The 15,130-nt window shown below is 52.3% G+C and overlaps 3 protein-coding genes across 3 annotated transcripts; all 3 read left to right on the top strand.

The window, feature by feature from the left end:
* Positions 1 to 4,011: 4,011 nt before the first annotated feature.
* BJX67DRAFT_294664 (uncharacterized protein) lies at positions 4,012 to 7,393 on the top strand. Its single transcript, XM_071026863.1, has 3 exons — positions 4,012 to 5,079; positions 5,137 to 6,052; positions 6,111 to 7,393. Exons 1-3 carry the CDS (start codon positions 4,118 to 4,120, stop codon positions 7,140 to 7,142), a joined length of 2,910 nt encoding a protein of 969 aa, XP_070881536.1. The 5' UTR covers positions 4,012 to 4,117; the 3' UTR covers positions 7,143 to 7,393.
* A 906-nt stretch (positions 7,394 to 8,299) lies between these two features.
* BJX67DRAFT_375169 (J domain-containing protein) lies at positions 8,300 to 10,732 on the top strand (the record flags this gene model as incomplete). The annotated part of the gene is made up of 4 exons (XM_071031655.1): positions 8,300 to 8,746; positions 8,803 to 9,141; positions 9,196 to 10,518; positions 10,583 to 10,732. The coding sequence occupies 4 exons, from the start codon at positions 8,300 to 8,302 to the stop codon at positions 10,730 to 10,732; spliced, it is 2,259 nt and encodes a 752-aa protein (XP_070881535.1).
* A 412-nt stretch (positions 10,733 to 11,144) lies between these two features.
* Positions 11,145 to 13,360, top strand: BJX67DRAFT_294625 (SKIP/SNW domain-containing protein). The gene is made up of 3 exons (XM_071026861.1): positions 11,145 to 11,369; positions 11,435 to 12,859; positions 12,930 to 13,360. The coding sequence occupies exons 1-3, from the start codon at positions 11,226 to 11,228 to the stop codon at positions 13,101 to 13,103; spliced, it is 1,743 nt and encodes a 580-aa protein (XP_070881534.1). The 5' UTR covers positions 11,145 to 11,225; the 3' UTR covers positions 13,104 to 13,360.
* The last annotated feature ends 1,770 nt before the right edge of the window (positions 13,361 to 15,130 follow it).

Here is a 15,130-nt window from a genome sequence, read left to right as displayed (position 1 = left end):
TTCGAGGTCAGCCAGAGCGGTTTCTTTGTTGTTAGCGAGAACACATCATCGCAGGGTTAGTCATCCTGTGACAACTGTCAAATTCCAGCCATGACAAGGATTCCAATCGACTTCCAACACACGATATTTTAGGGTGGAGAACAGAATGCGATGGATCATGCACAAGTAGCGACCAGGGGCCGGCTGGCTGGTCGACCGGGAATCCCAAGCTGTTGTTCAAGAAGGATGGAGCTCAACTGGAGCTGAACGAAGCTGGAAAGTGTGCCTCCAGGAAAGCACGTGAGGATAGGGATCTCAACACCACAAGCGCGTGACATAACTCATCAGACAGAAAGTGAAAACTTCGCTTCACCCACCGTGCTGCCTGCCCAGAAAAGCAAGCAAGTCACACAGGCCACTCCGATCCCCTGTTAGTACATGCTTCTGCATGCAGCTCCGGCGGCAACCTACAGCTCGATCATCCTCCGTTTCCTTGTCCTTCACGATTCCACGGTTAGCAGACAAGTGATGGCCGAATCTTCGCGGGGAATTTGCATGTGTTGGTACGGGCAATGTCTGAGGTTGATGAAGTGCCCACGAATTTTTCTTCCACGATCATTGCAGATACTCGCAATCCAAAAAGCTCGCGATCTGCGCGCTAGTGCCTGGCTGTCTGCTCGGTAAATGGGAATAGTCTGAACTGACAGCTGATGGGCGGCATTCTGGTGCCTTCGCCTCTTCCTGCTACTGCAAAGTCCCCTTTGCCCAGTCTCGTAGCGCGGTACTAATGGGGGAGTGAACATGGATAGGCTTCTCGTTTCTCCTCGCATTACGGACCCTCCAATTAAAACTTTATCCGCAAAATGGGGTTGGGTTGGTCGGGGTTGAACAGACACGTTGGCGACAAACCCTCTCAGAGTGCCGGATGTGGTGACGGCTCCCGCTGATGCTCGGATAAGTTGGCACAAACTCGCTGCACAAAGGGTAAACCCAATTGGATTTTCCTGGGCATCCTGGCCCGAGAGCGGAGAACTTGGCCTCCGCCTCCCACGAAGGATTCTCTGGCGCAAACAACAGCGGTTGATTGGCATGGTACTTTCGGCCGATGATCGAGATCAGATTTCTCCCAGATTTTCGCCTGTCCAGCTCCGTCCTGTGCCTAGGTCCGACCGGGATGGGGAAGAGTCCTGGAGGGATTCGGGACAAGCTCACCCCTCCCATTTGTTGAATAATCCTAACAGGGCTCTCATGAGGGGATGAAAGAGTCACCCATGATAGGACGAGCAATCTCGGTACACGCACGGATAAATTGGATCTTGACTCACATTGCACCAATGATTTTTCAGACGGAGATTTTCCTTGTGGTTGAGAACCGATGAGAACCAGAAGACCAAGTTGACACATGTCAACGAGGATGGGGACAAGTAGACCACACTGATGAAGGGCTTCTACGACACCTCGTGGACAAGCGCAGAGAAACCGAAGAACGACTGACTGACCGACAGCGCACGTGTGAGAAGAAGGTCAACTTCAGTGGGAATGATGCTGCGGATCGGATCGCCAGAGCTTGGGACGGGAGGACACGAATCCGACCCCAGGATCAAGAGTTGGGTGCCAAGCAAGCCTGAAACCGGGACCCAGTCTCAGATTCCCAGCCCTCGAGTCTGCTTGCAGGGCTCCGTTAGCGCAAGCAACCCCGCGAACCCTGGGACGACGAAGACAAGTTCGCTTAAGCTGAGATTTGTCTCATTGACCCGAGGATGCCAAAAACACAGAGGCCAACCAAACTCGAACAGGGTGAGCCCCAACTTCCAGGAAACGCATGGGTCTTGGTCTTCCGTTATATTTCTCCTCCGGCGACGGACCCCGAAGAGTCGTCTTTGGGCTTCATGCCTGAGGAAGAACGGATGACTCTCCCATAGCTGTTAACGATTTTCGATTGCAAGTCAAGAAAATGGTTGCACCGCACAGAAGGAACGGATGAAGCATCCCCCACATGATCGACGAGGGGGAATTGGGCCAAACGAAATGAAAGGAGTCCAGACATCACGGGACTTTTGTCATTCTTGCATCCAGACAAGACAAAACAAGGTTATTTCCAATTGCCGTTCCGAGGATGCCAGGAGACTCCTGCTCTTCCTATGGGCTCGCGCGATGGAAACATGGGGATGGAAGGATCGTTTGAAACGCCGTCAGGAAATCCTTCTTGCGGGGCGCAGGTGGGACTCAAGTCAGTCAGACCCGAAGCGAGATGATTTTGAAGGGGAGGAAAAAAGCAAAGATGGGAGATACTTTGCGAAGAGCAGAAGGCTGAAAGAATGGACATCTTGTCCAGCCAGCCTCACGGTACAGCTGGACGAGAACGTCGCGAAGGGAGGCCAGACGGACATCCTCCTGGGGGGGAAACTTATCTATCTACTTCGTAAGAGAGTGTTCGAAACAAGCAAGGGAAACGCGGCAAGTTGAAATGCAGTCCTGGCTGAGGGTCTCGTCGATGGACCCTGTGGTTCGTCCCGCGAAGAATCACAGACCCAGGGCTCGACCTTAAGATCCCCGTGAACTTGGGCCTCCTCTCGCTTTCCTCCACCACTGCGCTCTTCTCATCCTTCTCTCGCTCGGGTCCCGCACTCTTCGTTTCTTTTCCATTATTATTATTTCCTGGGGCTCGAATTCAATTCGCCTTGGGATTCCTAGCCTGTCTTCTCTCCCTCCGTCCTTCTCGTGTCTTCTCCGCCCTCCCCCTGTCGGCTACAGGGTTACTGTGCCAGGGCATCCATATCCTCAGCGTCAAAGACCACATACCACATTCTTCCTGGTCTTCCACCCCGCCTCTCAAACCCAAAATATACTGGTGGGAGCCCTAGCGGCGAATCGCTAATCGTTCTGCCCTGGTCTTGTTCCATCAAGATTTTGCCGCCGGCATGACATCCTTCCCAGAATTCATTGTTTCCCGTTAGTGGCTTTCGTCTTGCCAGCATCAGCATCAGGCTCTTTTGCCCAATTAGGTACGCATGAGCGGCTCCCCAGTGTTGGTTCTGTGTCTCCCTTGTGAGAGGGCCTTGACTCAATTTCAACAAGGGACAAAAAGAGGGAAAAGCAAATTAATGAGAATAAGAATAGAAATAACCCACCACGTCACGTCGCAAGCTTGCCATTCGCTTCTCCCCCGGACGTGGATGCAGAAGTTTTTCTGTCGACAAACGGGCGGCTTCCTCTTCTTTTCCCTTTCTTGTGCATGGCTACCGAGTCTGTTCGCCCTGCCTCTTTCTCACCCAGTCGCAACCTGCAGGCCAAAAGCCACTATCTTACTTACTCTTTTCTTTTGTCAATATTGTGCACACGAGTTGCTCGCTCGGTGACTTGGCCGTTTGCGGGTTGGACCTTGCCCAGGGCTGCCGGTCGTCTGGCTCAACTCCAACGCCGAGCTGGATAGCCACTCGTTGTTCAATGCTCCGGGGATCTGCTGGGATCCTGCAGCATCCCTGGCATGAGGAGCTCGTTCCGAGAAAGAAATAGCAACAAGAAGGAGTTTCAGGGTCGTTTGCGCAATGGTCTTCCACCCCTAGCTCTTGCTTTGGTCTCCACCCAGTGTGCTTTATCCCATTCCTCGTGTATGGGAGCTTCCACAAGCAGATCCGCCTGGCGAGGAATCGATCTTCTCCGCCAGAATTTCCTTTTATTAGTTGCCGTCCTGGCGCCGGTTGAGACACCGAGCAGTGACCGGGGCTTCTTTTTCTCAAGGACAAGGCCCAAGGCTCACATTCAGATGGTGATTTGGCATTTTCCTTCCGTGTCCAAATTTGACCTTCCCTATTCTCTTGCATCTTTGACTCTCGCATCGGCCTTCGACTAAACGAAGCGCGTCGAGGACAACTATAAGGTATGTACATTCGCAAAGCCTGTTCCCTTCTCTAACCTATAGCCCCGATTACAGTATTTTTGTGGCTAACATCGCACCATCTCGCAAGCTCGCTACACAGCTAGCTAAGACATAGTTGGGTACTCTCGGTTGTTCGCCGTCGATACTCTGCCAGAATACGTCAAAAATCACCCCGGGCACATCTATCAAAGCGGTCTAGCAACGAGGATTCCACCTTTGGCGGGGCTTTGACACGACTCAAACTGGACCGTAAACGCAATGTCGTCGGCTTACTACATTGGACCTTTCGGGCGTATGTTACCTATTGCCGATGGTCCCGCGGAGCAAGAACCGGATCGACCCGCTAACTTATCAGTTCCGGGACCTCACCCATATCAACTACCCCCACCTCGTACTTCAGCTCCATTGCAGTTTGGAACAGACCCTTTTCTGCGTCCTCGAAACCGGGGCGAGAGGGTCGATGAAGGGGAGGAATTTTCAAGTTATCCTAGAGGCGCTGGGTCCCAGCAAACAAAGGAACAACTTCCGTCAGTCAGCCAACTTCTAACTCCAGCGGCACAATCAAGTCGGTCACCATCGCCCTATAATCCACGCGCATTTGGAATTGTCTTGCCGTCGAACGATGCTGGAGAGACAAATGAGCAGCGATATAGTGACTCCAGTACACCTGCTCTTGAAGCGCGATCGAATGTATACGAAAGCTCTAGGTCAGGTCTCGACTTCGCGCCTTCGCAACAGTCTCAGAATCTACCTCCGATATCCCACATCTCGGCATCCACTCTTGGAGGTGATAGTTTGACTTACCTCAGCCTTAACGCGAACCGATCCCTTTTGTCGTATCCTCCTGGATCTATCCAACGGCACAATGGCGAGCCCAACGACAGGACAGCTCCGCCAATACAGCCACCAGGGACAGCAGATTCCCATCCAGTTAGCTCAGGGAAGTCGACCAAATCCAACGTTCGCCCGCACGTTGTTGATGAAAGGTACATTGAAGGTGAAGGTCTATGCTATATATATGCCGACGGCTCTCACTGCCCCAAGATCATTGATGGCGTCCCAGTCAACGCCAACTGGGGTGTCACTAAGGCCGGTAAACCGCGGAAAAGGTTGGCGCAGGCTTGCCTCACTTGCAGGGAGAAAAAGATAAAGTGCCATCCAAACTTGCCGAAGTGTGATCAGTGCCAGAAATCTGGCAGGGAGTGCAGATTCGAGAGCGCGTAAGGATACGAAAACGGTTCCTAAAGTAAGAAGACTTAGTTACTGACTCTGTCTAGACCCCGTGGCCACCGTGCGGCGTCGAGAGCATCACAATTAGCTAGAAAATATGACATTCGGGACGATATTGCCATGGGAAGCTCCAACAATGCGGATATATCCAGCTCACTATACTCTATTCCGAGGGCGTCGGAAAGCTCTACCTCCCTTCCGGGGACGAATTCGCACTCTCCTCCATCCGATGGATCTATGCTTACACCTTCTGCTGCGGATAGCAATCATGAGAGCCTTTTCGATCCCGACCAGCAATATTTAGCAAGGCTACAGCGTGTTCCTGGTGCGCAAGATGAGGACCTGTCTCGGCAATCGATAGATAGCACTGGCTCGGCGCCTAGTGACTATGCCGAGATATTGACGGAGCTCAAGGACCTGGACACCCAAGATCCGCTCGCTAATGATTGGAGGTCGGACCCATATGCAGTCGATCCAGATCTTACAACTCATTATATCGAAACTTATTTCACGTTTGTGAATGACCGCTTATACTATATGTTCCCTCGGGGCAGGTTTCTCCTGTGGCTAAGGTCATGCCACACAAAGTCACTTGACGATAATATGCTCCTTTACTCCATGATGGCTTTGGGCTCGGTTTTCTCGGACCGACCCGACAAGATGATTGCCGTGAAGAGATACTCGCGTACTGCGAGATACGCACTCGATCATAACCAGCACGCTCTTTCTCTGCAACTTGCTCAAAGCCGCATCATCATGAGTCTGTGGTATTACGCCATCGGTGCTCTCGTGAAATCATGGGATGCAGTAGGGGCTGCAGTGCGCACGGTGTGTGGTTTACGTTATAACGTCGAGATGGGAGGCGTGATCGTAGCGCAAAGTCAAAATTGCGAGTACGGCCTGCATCCCCAAGCTTTAATCGAATGCCGCCGGCGTACCTTCTGGACAGCTTTCTTAATGGATGTATGTGATTTCTACGAACCTTTTGCTCCACGTACGTGTCTGACCAGGAACCGTTTAGCGCCTGTCGTGCTTCTATGCACCGTCGACCACCTCCATTTCTTCTCAAACGGCATTCTTGAGACTGCCTTGTCGAGAAGAGATCTACGAAGCCCAGGAGTATACAACGGTACCGTTCTTCCAGCATTTCTTAAACCAGCTCCCCGTATCGCAGGAGAATGAGCTCTCCGGGTTGAGTGCAATGGCGCTCTTAATCGACGTTATATCTATATGGGGAGATGTATCCGATCATGTTTTCCGGTTGTCTCTGATCCCGGCTGAATCTTATAATGGGCTATTTGAGGGTTTCTACAGCAGCATTGTCCGTCGATCGGACCAGTGGCTCTCAAGGCTCCCGAATCATCTGACATTTACAGCATTGAACTTGGAACGCAGCATTAGAGGCAAGAAAGTGGATCCGTTCATATCAATACACCTTCTGTATCATGCTACACTCCTGAAGCTAAATCGATACGTTCGTGCCCCACTTCTACGGCCCGGGATGGCAAAACAGTACGTCCATACAGCCCGGAACCACGCTGCAGAGATTCTCCGAACCGCCCTTGCCCTCGTACGGTATGCTTCCGAGTATGATGCGTCTCAAACGACAACGGATCCAGGGGCTCCAGAAGGGATCCTGCTAAATCCTTTCCTTGGTTATATTGTCCTTTCTGCAGTGGATGTCCTCAGTGCAGGAGGGCAGATGCTCGACTTGCCGGAGTGTATCAACCTCATCACTGGCGGTTTGGAAGTTGCTCGAGAACTCAGCTGCTCCTGGGCGAGCGCGAAAACTTTGGTATCATTGATTGAAGCACGCTTGGACGCAATGACGGAAGCACACCACCAAACAGCCTCAGAAGGGAAAATCGCCTTCGTCCTCGACGGACCATCATTGGATAGTCAGATCCACAACGGTGTACAGAAGCAAGATTCGCCGGCCAACGAGGATCTCATGTATGGGGGTCTTCCACGCGAGGAGCTCTTGGCTGCTTTCGGGCTTGTTGATGTTCCATATTCGTTAGACAGTATAGCTCGGATCATAGTCAAGAGCTAATAGCTTGACCCGAACCCCCCCCCGCGGCTCGACATGAGATCAACAAGCGTGATGATGCAATCTACCGGGAACTAATTTACCTACCCCGGGCACAAATCTGTCTTATCCATTGAGTTGCGGCCTCATTTTGGATGGTTCCCTGTTTGCCGGTATCGTCTGACGCTCTGGGCTCGGCCAAGCTGGACCTTAATGAGATTAATGAAGAGTCAGGTCGATCTGATATTACTGTATATTATTCTTCGCGTACCATGTAGCTGGTGGAAAAGCATTTGCCTGGGTTCATGGATCGGCTATATCAGTCTGTATACGATCTACGCTACCTTATCCATCTGCTTCCAGGCTTCGGAGGCCATAGCGGCATTGATGAATGTATCCTGAGATGGGGATCTCGTTAATCTGGGGTTTTTGAATGGTGTCCCACCATTCTCGACGGTCTTCCATATTGTCATTCATGATTCACCAAGATCGCCTCTGAAGTCGTCGTGGCTTTCGAGCCACAGCATGTTTTGGCGAAAAGGAACTCGAAATTACAGACCCTCCGAGAGTTGGGCCGCTCAGAATGTTGATCTTTCCACCATAGGCGTAGAGAATTACCATAATAGGATAAAATTTAAGCTGTGTGAGGCCCGGGAACTTCTCAATTTACTGTCAAAGCTCATCGTGAGGGCAGCTGGCAGTGCGAGGAACAATTTTGCCTGAGCCGCCAAGGGGCGCCCATGGTTAGAAGGCATAGCCAGTGCGGGAAAAGTAGTCGCTCATTGGTATAAAGAGCAGTCTCTCGAGGATTCCAAGCTCCTCTTTCAAAGGGACAGGCGATGCAGACGCCCAGCCCTGGAGCCCGGTGTCCGCAAGCTTCTCCAGAAGGGCAGCGCCGATCCCGCCCAGCTGCTCCGAAAACATTCCCGACGTCATCAGAAGGACCTTCCGCTTTGAAGAAAAAAGGACAACATACATCATCCAGACGGTATTCATTGGAATCCACACTGAACGATGGACCGCTATTTATAGTGACTTGAAACTGTTGAATTTTCCCGTGCTCCGTTTTGCGCTTTTCCATGCCGCTCGAAGCGAATTCCAAGCCCTCCGACAAAGCGGACGAGGAGAGCAGGGGCGACACGTCGATGAATACACCGCACGCAACGGATAGCGAGCCGATAATGTCAGGCGACACCGATGACGCAGAGTCGTACTCCGTGCTCATGTCCTACCCCGAAGAAGCCGATTACTACGCCCTCCTCGGCCTGTCCCGCGACCCTCCCGCGACAGACGCAGCGATTCGATCAGCCTACCGGACCCTCACGTTGAGCTTCCACCCGGACAAACAACCGGCAGAACTACAAGAGGCTGCACAGCGCCATTTTGCGCGAATCCGAGATGCATATGAGACCCTTATCGATCCGAAGAAGAGGGTCGTGTATGATCTTTTGGGTGCGGAGGGGGTGCGGAGAGAATGGGGGACTGGAGGGTCGATGGGACGCGGTGGGGAGGCAGAAACGAAGCAGGTGGGTGTGAAAGCGATGAAGCCGGAGGAGTTTCGGAGGTGGTTTTTGGAGGCGATGAAGAAGAGAGAGCGGAGTTTGGTGGATTCCTTCGTGAAGAGTAAGGTATGTTTTGGGTGCACAATGTTATAAAGTTGAGGTTGATTCTGACACCCTGGAAGGGTACCCTGGTTCTTGGGGTTAATGCTTCGAATACGATTTCGATTGATAGGGAGTTGGGTGAAGTATATGTGAATATGCCTGATCCTAAGTTGTCGAATATTGCTGTTCGGTACGAGTTCACAACTCCCTTTCCCACGCTACGGACTGTTTTTGGGGAGGACGAGAAAGTGGATGAAAACGGGGACGAGAGAGCAGACGATCAGAAAGGGGCAGAGTCGTCCCCCGAAGCGAAAGAGAGCCCTGAGATGACCATTTTCGCGGGCGTATCTGGCCATTTCCAGCGCTTCGTCAACCAAGTCGAACTGGAGTTTGAGGATGGCCAAACAGAGATTCGAAACGTAAAGTCCATCATCAACTATACTAGTTGCGAACCCACTAATCAGACTCGATAGGTTCCGTTACCTTTGGTCCTGAGTACGCAGAACGTCAACCTCGGAGCCAGTGTAAGCCGAGCATTCAACGATCCATCTGACGCAAAAGGGATCCTCAAGCGATGGCCGATGTCCCTCTTTCAGAACTCGATCGCCAGTGTCAATGCCACACTTTTACCCGCACCAACGATACACACGAGCTTGGCGAAGAGCGTCATTTTACTGCAAGGGACAAGGCCATACAATGTTGTTTTTGACACTATCTTCAGTCGCTCGATTTTTCAATCTTTACCTACGATCAATCTACAGGTGACCAAGGGAATTGGCAATGACAGGATTGCTTTCTGTCACTGGTCAAGTGGGTTCATTGGGTGGCCCGGCTTCCTTCAGGCATTATTGCACCCCTATGTTGGACTTGAGTTGGATAGTGCCTTGTCCGCGGACCAGGAAGTAAGCCAATTCCAATTTGGGGTTGCGTCCCGACCTACGGCGCTCGTGGCAAGCGCAGATGAGGGTACCCCAGAGTCTGAGGAGGATCATGGGGAGGACGAGTATGAGATTTTACGCGAGAAGCAGCGAGAAGAAGGCAAAACCGCCGAAGCTTGGCAGGTGGCTGTCTCGTCTTCTCCAGTTACGAATGGCTTGGTCTTCAAATACTCGCGCAACATCTTCTCTGGAAAATCGCCCACTGACGCCCTTTCTAAGTGGAGCTCTGAGAAACATTACTCATTGCCGCCAGAGAACGAACCACGATCTGTTCGGGTCGAGGTCAGCTCGACTGTCGACATGAACCTAGCATTTTCCTGGAGTATCCACGCATCTCGACAGGTTGGGGAATTGACCCGTCTGGGCTTTGGAGTTGGACTGCGACCCAAGGGGTTGGTTATGACGGTCTCGTGGAGCAGGCTACGGCAGACGATAAGACTGCCTATCGCCCTTTGTCCGCTCGATTCCGTCAATGCGGATTCGGCCGCAATAGCGGTTCTCATCCCATGGTTGACATATTGCGCGGTTGAGTTTGGACTCATCCGCCCCAGGGAGCGACGGAACCGCCGCAAGGTGATCGCTCGGCGGCAGAAGCAATTGAGAAAACTGATTCCTCAAAGGAGATCAGAAAGCGCGCAAGCCATTGCGCTTATGGCGGATCAAGTGCGACGCCGACAAGAGAGGGAAGAGAGTCGAGGCGGTCTTGTCATCACCAGAGCAGAATATGGCCACTACCCTAATTTGTCGAAGCGGAAAGGCGACGGGAGTGTAAGGGAGCCTGAGGTTGCGGATGTCACCATTCCGGTGGCTGCACTGATCGACAATGGCCAGCTTTCCATCCCAAAGACGACAGCCAAGGTGGGTCTTGTCCATGTTTCTCTGCTCGAATGAGGACTCTAGAACTCCGCTGACAGGTGAACAGTTTCATATTCTTGGCTTTCACGACCCCGCGCCGCTACAGCCAAAGGTTCTGAAGATATGGTATCGATATCATGGGAAAGAACACTACGTTGAGGTTAATGATACTGACAGTGTTTCTTGTCCTATGAGGTTGCATGTGATTACTGATTGAAGCGTTTCAATCTCAAGAGATCTCTCCGGCAGCGCTACTCTGCGGGCCGTGCATCGTGGCATTTCATCTCCCCCCAGCATCTCTGCTCTTGATATCTTCTCAACTTGTCGTCCTGTACTATATAGCAGCCTCATGGATGCATTTCCTGTGGTTAACTACTTCGAAAGGTTAGCGATTTCATCTTGCATATCAAGGATACGGCTTTAACAGGAGTAGCATATTATATATACCAATCTTGTGGAAATTTAATTCCTCTTCTACCCAGGATCCTGTCTTATGAAACAAAACTGCTCTCTCACTCAGCGCAGGCCGGCTGGTAACGGCTTTCCTCTTTTGGACGTTATCTAATCATAAGTACGGTGGTGCAGGGCCACCAGTTCCGCAATCCGCCTCAAATTGCACCTGTCAAAAAAGAACCAAGCATTTTATCACTTCTTCATCACAACGTCTTTTTCTCCTTTTCTAATATATACCCCGCCTCTCCCTATCCACAATGACATCCATTGCTGAGGGTTTATTCAAATCTTTACCGAAACCGAAATACACCGGTGAAGAAGAGGAGTTGCCACAACATGCGCAGCGTGGACCACGAATCGTAGGCCCAGGCCAGCTCGACGAAACACAGATTGTGCTCCGGGTGAGTTGTTCAAGGTGCTCCCCAATTTTTTTACAATTTCAATGCTAATTACAGCTCGGGTGCAGAGGACAGGTCCGCCTCCGTACGGAAACCGTGCAGGATGGCGTCCCCGAGCCCCCGAAGATTTCGGCGACGGCGGCGCGTTCCCCGAGATTCTGGTCGCGCAGTACCCCCTAGACATGGGCCGGAAGGGAACGCAATCAAAATCCAATGCGCTCGCTGTACAGGTCGACGCGGAGGGAAAGGTCAAATACGATGCTATTGCGCGACGCGGACACGGCGATGACCGAATCGTACACGCCTCGTTTAAAGATTTGATTCCCCTTCGACAGCGGGTGGATATGGGCGAGGTATCGCTGGACCGGCCGTCGGAGGAGGAGGTTGAGGCACAGATGGAGAAGACGAAGAACGCGCTTGCGAGTCTCGTTTCTGGTGCCGTGGCCGCACAAACACCTAAGAACGTGAAGGGGGGTAGTCGGGCAGAGCCTACCTTTGTTCGATACACGCCGGCGAATCAGATGGGAGATACTAGTCGGAAGAACGACCGGATTATGAAGATTGTTGAGCGCCAGCAGGATCCGATGGAGCCACCGAAGTTCAAGCATAAGAAGATTCCGCGTGGACCGCCCTCACCACCCCCGCCAATCATGCATTCGCCGCCTAGGAAGCTTACGGCGGAGGATCAGGAAGCATGGAAAATCCCGCCGCCGGTGTCGAATTGGAAGAACCCGAAGGGTTATACAGTGCCGTTAGATAAGCGGTTGGCGGCTGATGGAAGGGGCTTACAGGATGTTACGATTAATGATAAATTTGCGCAATTTGCGGAGGCACTGTTTACGGCGGATCGGCATGCGCGTGAGGAGGTACGACTACGTGCCCAGATGCAACAGAGACTGGCGGAGAAGGAGAAGGCACAGAAGGAAGAACATCTCCGCGCTCTGGCCCAAAAGGCCCGCGAGGAGAGGACCCGTGGTCGCCGTGATTCTAGAGCTTCTCGATCCCCTAACCGCAGCCGCAGTTTGTCAGGTTCCTCAGTCCGGTCCCGCACTCCCAGCGAAGATGAGGAGGCCGCCCGAGAGCGTGAGCTTATCCGTCGCGAGCGGCGACAGGATGCTGAACGACAGCTGCGTCAATCACGCATGGGTACCGAACGACGAATCCAGGCGATGGCCCGTGAACAGAACCGCGATATTTCAGAGAAGGTGGCTCTCGGTCTAGCAAAGCCAACACAATCCTCCGAATCCATGTGGGATTCCCGCCTCTTTAACCAAACTAGCGGAATGAGCACCGGATTCAATGAAGATAACCCTTACGACAAGCCGCTGTTTGCCGCGCAGGACGCCATCAACAGCATTTACCGCCCCAGAGCCCAAGCTGACTTTGACGATGAAGCCGACGCAGAAGGAGAAATGGGCAAGATTGAGAAGTCCAATCGATTTGAGGTCCTTGGGCGAGCGAAGGAGGGATTCCGAGGAGCCGCTGACGCAGAGGTAGGCTTCTTCATTTTTGCTGCAGGTGAAGATCCCGGAAGCCAAAGGCTAACATATCGTCTTTCTCTAGGAACGAAGCGGCCCCGTCCAGTTTGAAAAGGACACGGCCGACCCATTCGGTATAGATAGCATGATTGCGGATGTCACGGCAGGTGGAGGAGCAGGGCAGAAGCGCTATGGAATTCAGGAAGTCGAGAAGGAAAGTCGGGGGTCGAAACGGGCGAGGGTTGACGATGAGGATTGATTGGGTGTGTCCAACCAGTCTGGTTACTTCTCGAGGGAGTTGGGCCCCCTCGACACGAGATAGAGATAAGTACTACCCAAATAAATATCATTTGTGGATACGGATTGTCGCGGATGCCAGAGTGGATTGAAGTCGCTCAAGTTATGCAGTAATGATGGAGGAGACCACCTCTCGATGTGAGAGTCCATGGGTGAAGCACAAGTTTCATGCAGTGGCTCACGCAAACCCCAGAGAGGACGCCGAGACCCGATAGGTCTCTCTAACTGTGCTTATCTACAGTGAAGTCTTCCAGCATGCATGGCAACCATATTGAGCATCCTGATCTCCAACCTTCATTAAATATACCAAGGAACTGCTAGTGTGCAAAAAGGCCTTGAAAGAACGACAAATACTCAGAGATCATCTGATAGGCGTGATAAAAATGGCGTCCTGGTAGTGGGAATGTCACTGGGGGAAGAGAGGAACCCCAACAAAGATAATTATCGGATGCAATTGTGCTTCTGCAAGAGTGGGTTACTGCGGGACGGAGGAGATCCCCTCCTTGAACGTGGAAATGCCGGATGGTGGTGATGGCGGCAGCTGAAACGCCAAGTCATTCGCAGGGATGGGGTCCAGAGGAGGCACAAGGTACTCCGAAGGAGATACCTCTTCAGATGGAAAGATCAGCGATCGCCCCGGCTTGCACATGGTCTCCTGATAACGGCCCCTGGAAGCCCGGCACCTTGAAGCGGGGAACGAATTGCCATAATGGGAAAAGAGGGGGAGGTTTTCTGAGGGAGTGAAGGTGGCATACGACGCACGGCAGTTCCCATGCCGAGGATCAGGACTCCTCTTCATTCTGTCGGATTGATCTACGTCTTCACCAAGGGATACATAACGGGGAAGATCGCCTGGCAACTCTGTAGGCGAGAGGGGTGGTCATCTGTTTGCTTGGATCTTGATTGAGAAAGAGGAGAAAATCCTGTCGTCAATGGCAGGGGGAGACCCGTTGTCAACCAACCAGGCTCTGAGATTCGCGACTTCGAAGGCTCAAGCCGAACCCACGGATCACTTCTGACAAGGTCATGAGAGATCACTGGGTCTTTTTGCATGTAGCGCCCCAAGCGCTGCTGAGAATATATCCGGGATTTTTGTTGGGATGTTGGAAGCTTTGAATTCGGGATGCGGGAATATTGTCGCTTGGCTCATCGTCGCCGGTAAGAAAAGGCGGGGAATTCGAGCTGAGAGCGCCGTTGGATCACTCGAAAGCGATCGACTTCGAATTTTGGTTTGGGGGAAGCAAAGTTTAGCATCAGAAAAAGTCAAAATTGGGAGACGAAATCGGTCATGGAGTTGGTGGTGGCACGATCCGTACCCCATATTTTTCCCTGAACCCAAATGCTCCTTTTTCCCACGACGTGAAGAGGGAAACAAACTGCTGGGTGGACTCCACCATGGTACCACCCACCCTTCCATCTCGTTATCTCCCCAATCACTGCAAGCTCCTGCGAAGCCCCTCGGTTCTGACGGGTCTGGGCATTTAGGATCTCTCAGTGGCTGATGCCACGCTACGCAAGATCGAGGGTGTGCGCGCCCGCGTCGGTTGATTTGCAGCGATGTGCCTGACTAGCTCCGACAGGTTCACCACATCCTGGTACTCGTAAATTGCGGGGAGCGCACGAGCATCTGCTCTGACCACCCACCTCACGGCTCATTCGACGGATCTGCCTCCCTGCCAAACGTGAATGTGCAGCCGGAGGACTGGAGTCGGTTCCTCTGTACTGGCGCCTAGCGCGGAGTGGCAACAGAAGAGAGGTGTTGATAAGCCTGTGGAGCTCGAGATAAAGTCAGACGAATGGCTCAAACGAGGGTCCGTGAGGGATTGCAAAGCAGATTAGGTAAAAGCGTCCCTCTGTATTTAAAAAGTGGTGAGCAGGACTTATCATCGCCATGTATACATCCCCAGTCTGCCAGTGGAGCGCATACCAGTGCCATTAGTCAAGCTTTTCTTCCTCGTTGACTCGGAAATTCCTTTTTTTCCCCTCCAT

This window comes from Aspergillus lucknowensis (genome assembly GCF_044049455.1).
Source record: "Aspergillus lucknowensis strain CBS 449.75 chromosome Unknown BJX67scaffold_65, whole genome shotgun sequence".
Taxonomy (NCBI): domain Eukaryota; kingdom Fungi; phylum Ascomycota; class Eurotiomycetes; order Eurotiales; family Aspergillaceae; genus Aspergillus; species Aspergillus lucknowensis.
The sequence above is the reverse complement of the archived record's forward strand: the minus strand, read 5'-3'. Positions and strand labels throughout refer to the sequence as shown.

Excerpts from the sequence above, each read along its gene's own strand:
- BJX67DRAFT_294664 (XM_071026863.1), top strand. The coding sequence starts at position 4,118 with ATGTCGTCGGCTTACTACATTGGACCTTTCGGGCGTATGTTACCTATT. Across the intron at positions 5,080-5,136 it reads GAGTGCAGATTCGAGAGCGC|ACCCCGTGGCCACCGTGCGG; the intron begins GTAAGGATACGA and ends GACTCTGTCTAG. Across the intron at positions 6,053-6,110 it reads GGACAGCTTTCTTAATGGAT|CGCCTGTCGTGCTTCTATGC; the intron begins GTATGTGATTTC and ends GGAACCGTTTAG.
- BJX67DRAFT_294625 (XM_071026861.1), top strand. The coding sequence starts at position 11,226 with ATGACATCCATTGCTGAGGGTTTATTCAAATCTTTACCGAAACCGAAA. Across the intron at positions 11,370-11,434 it reads AAACACAGATTGTGCTCCGG|AGGACAGGTCCGCCTCCGTA; the intron begins GTGAGTTGTTCA and ends GCTCGGGTGCAG. Across the intron at positions 12,860-12,929 it reads GAGGAGCCGCTGACGCAGAG|GAACGAAGCGGCCCCGTCCA; the intron begins GTAGGCTTCTTC and ends GTCTTTCTCTAG.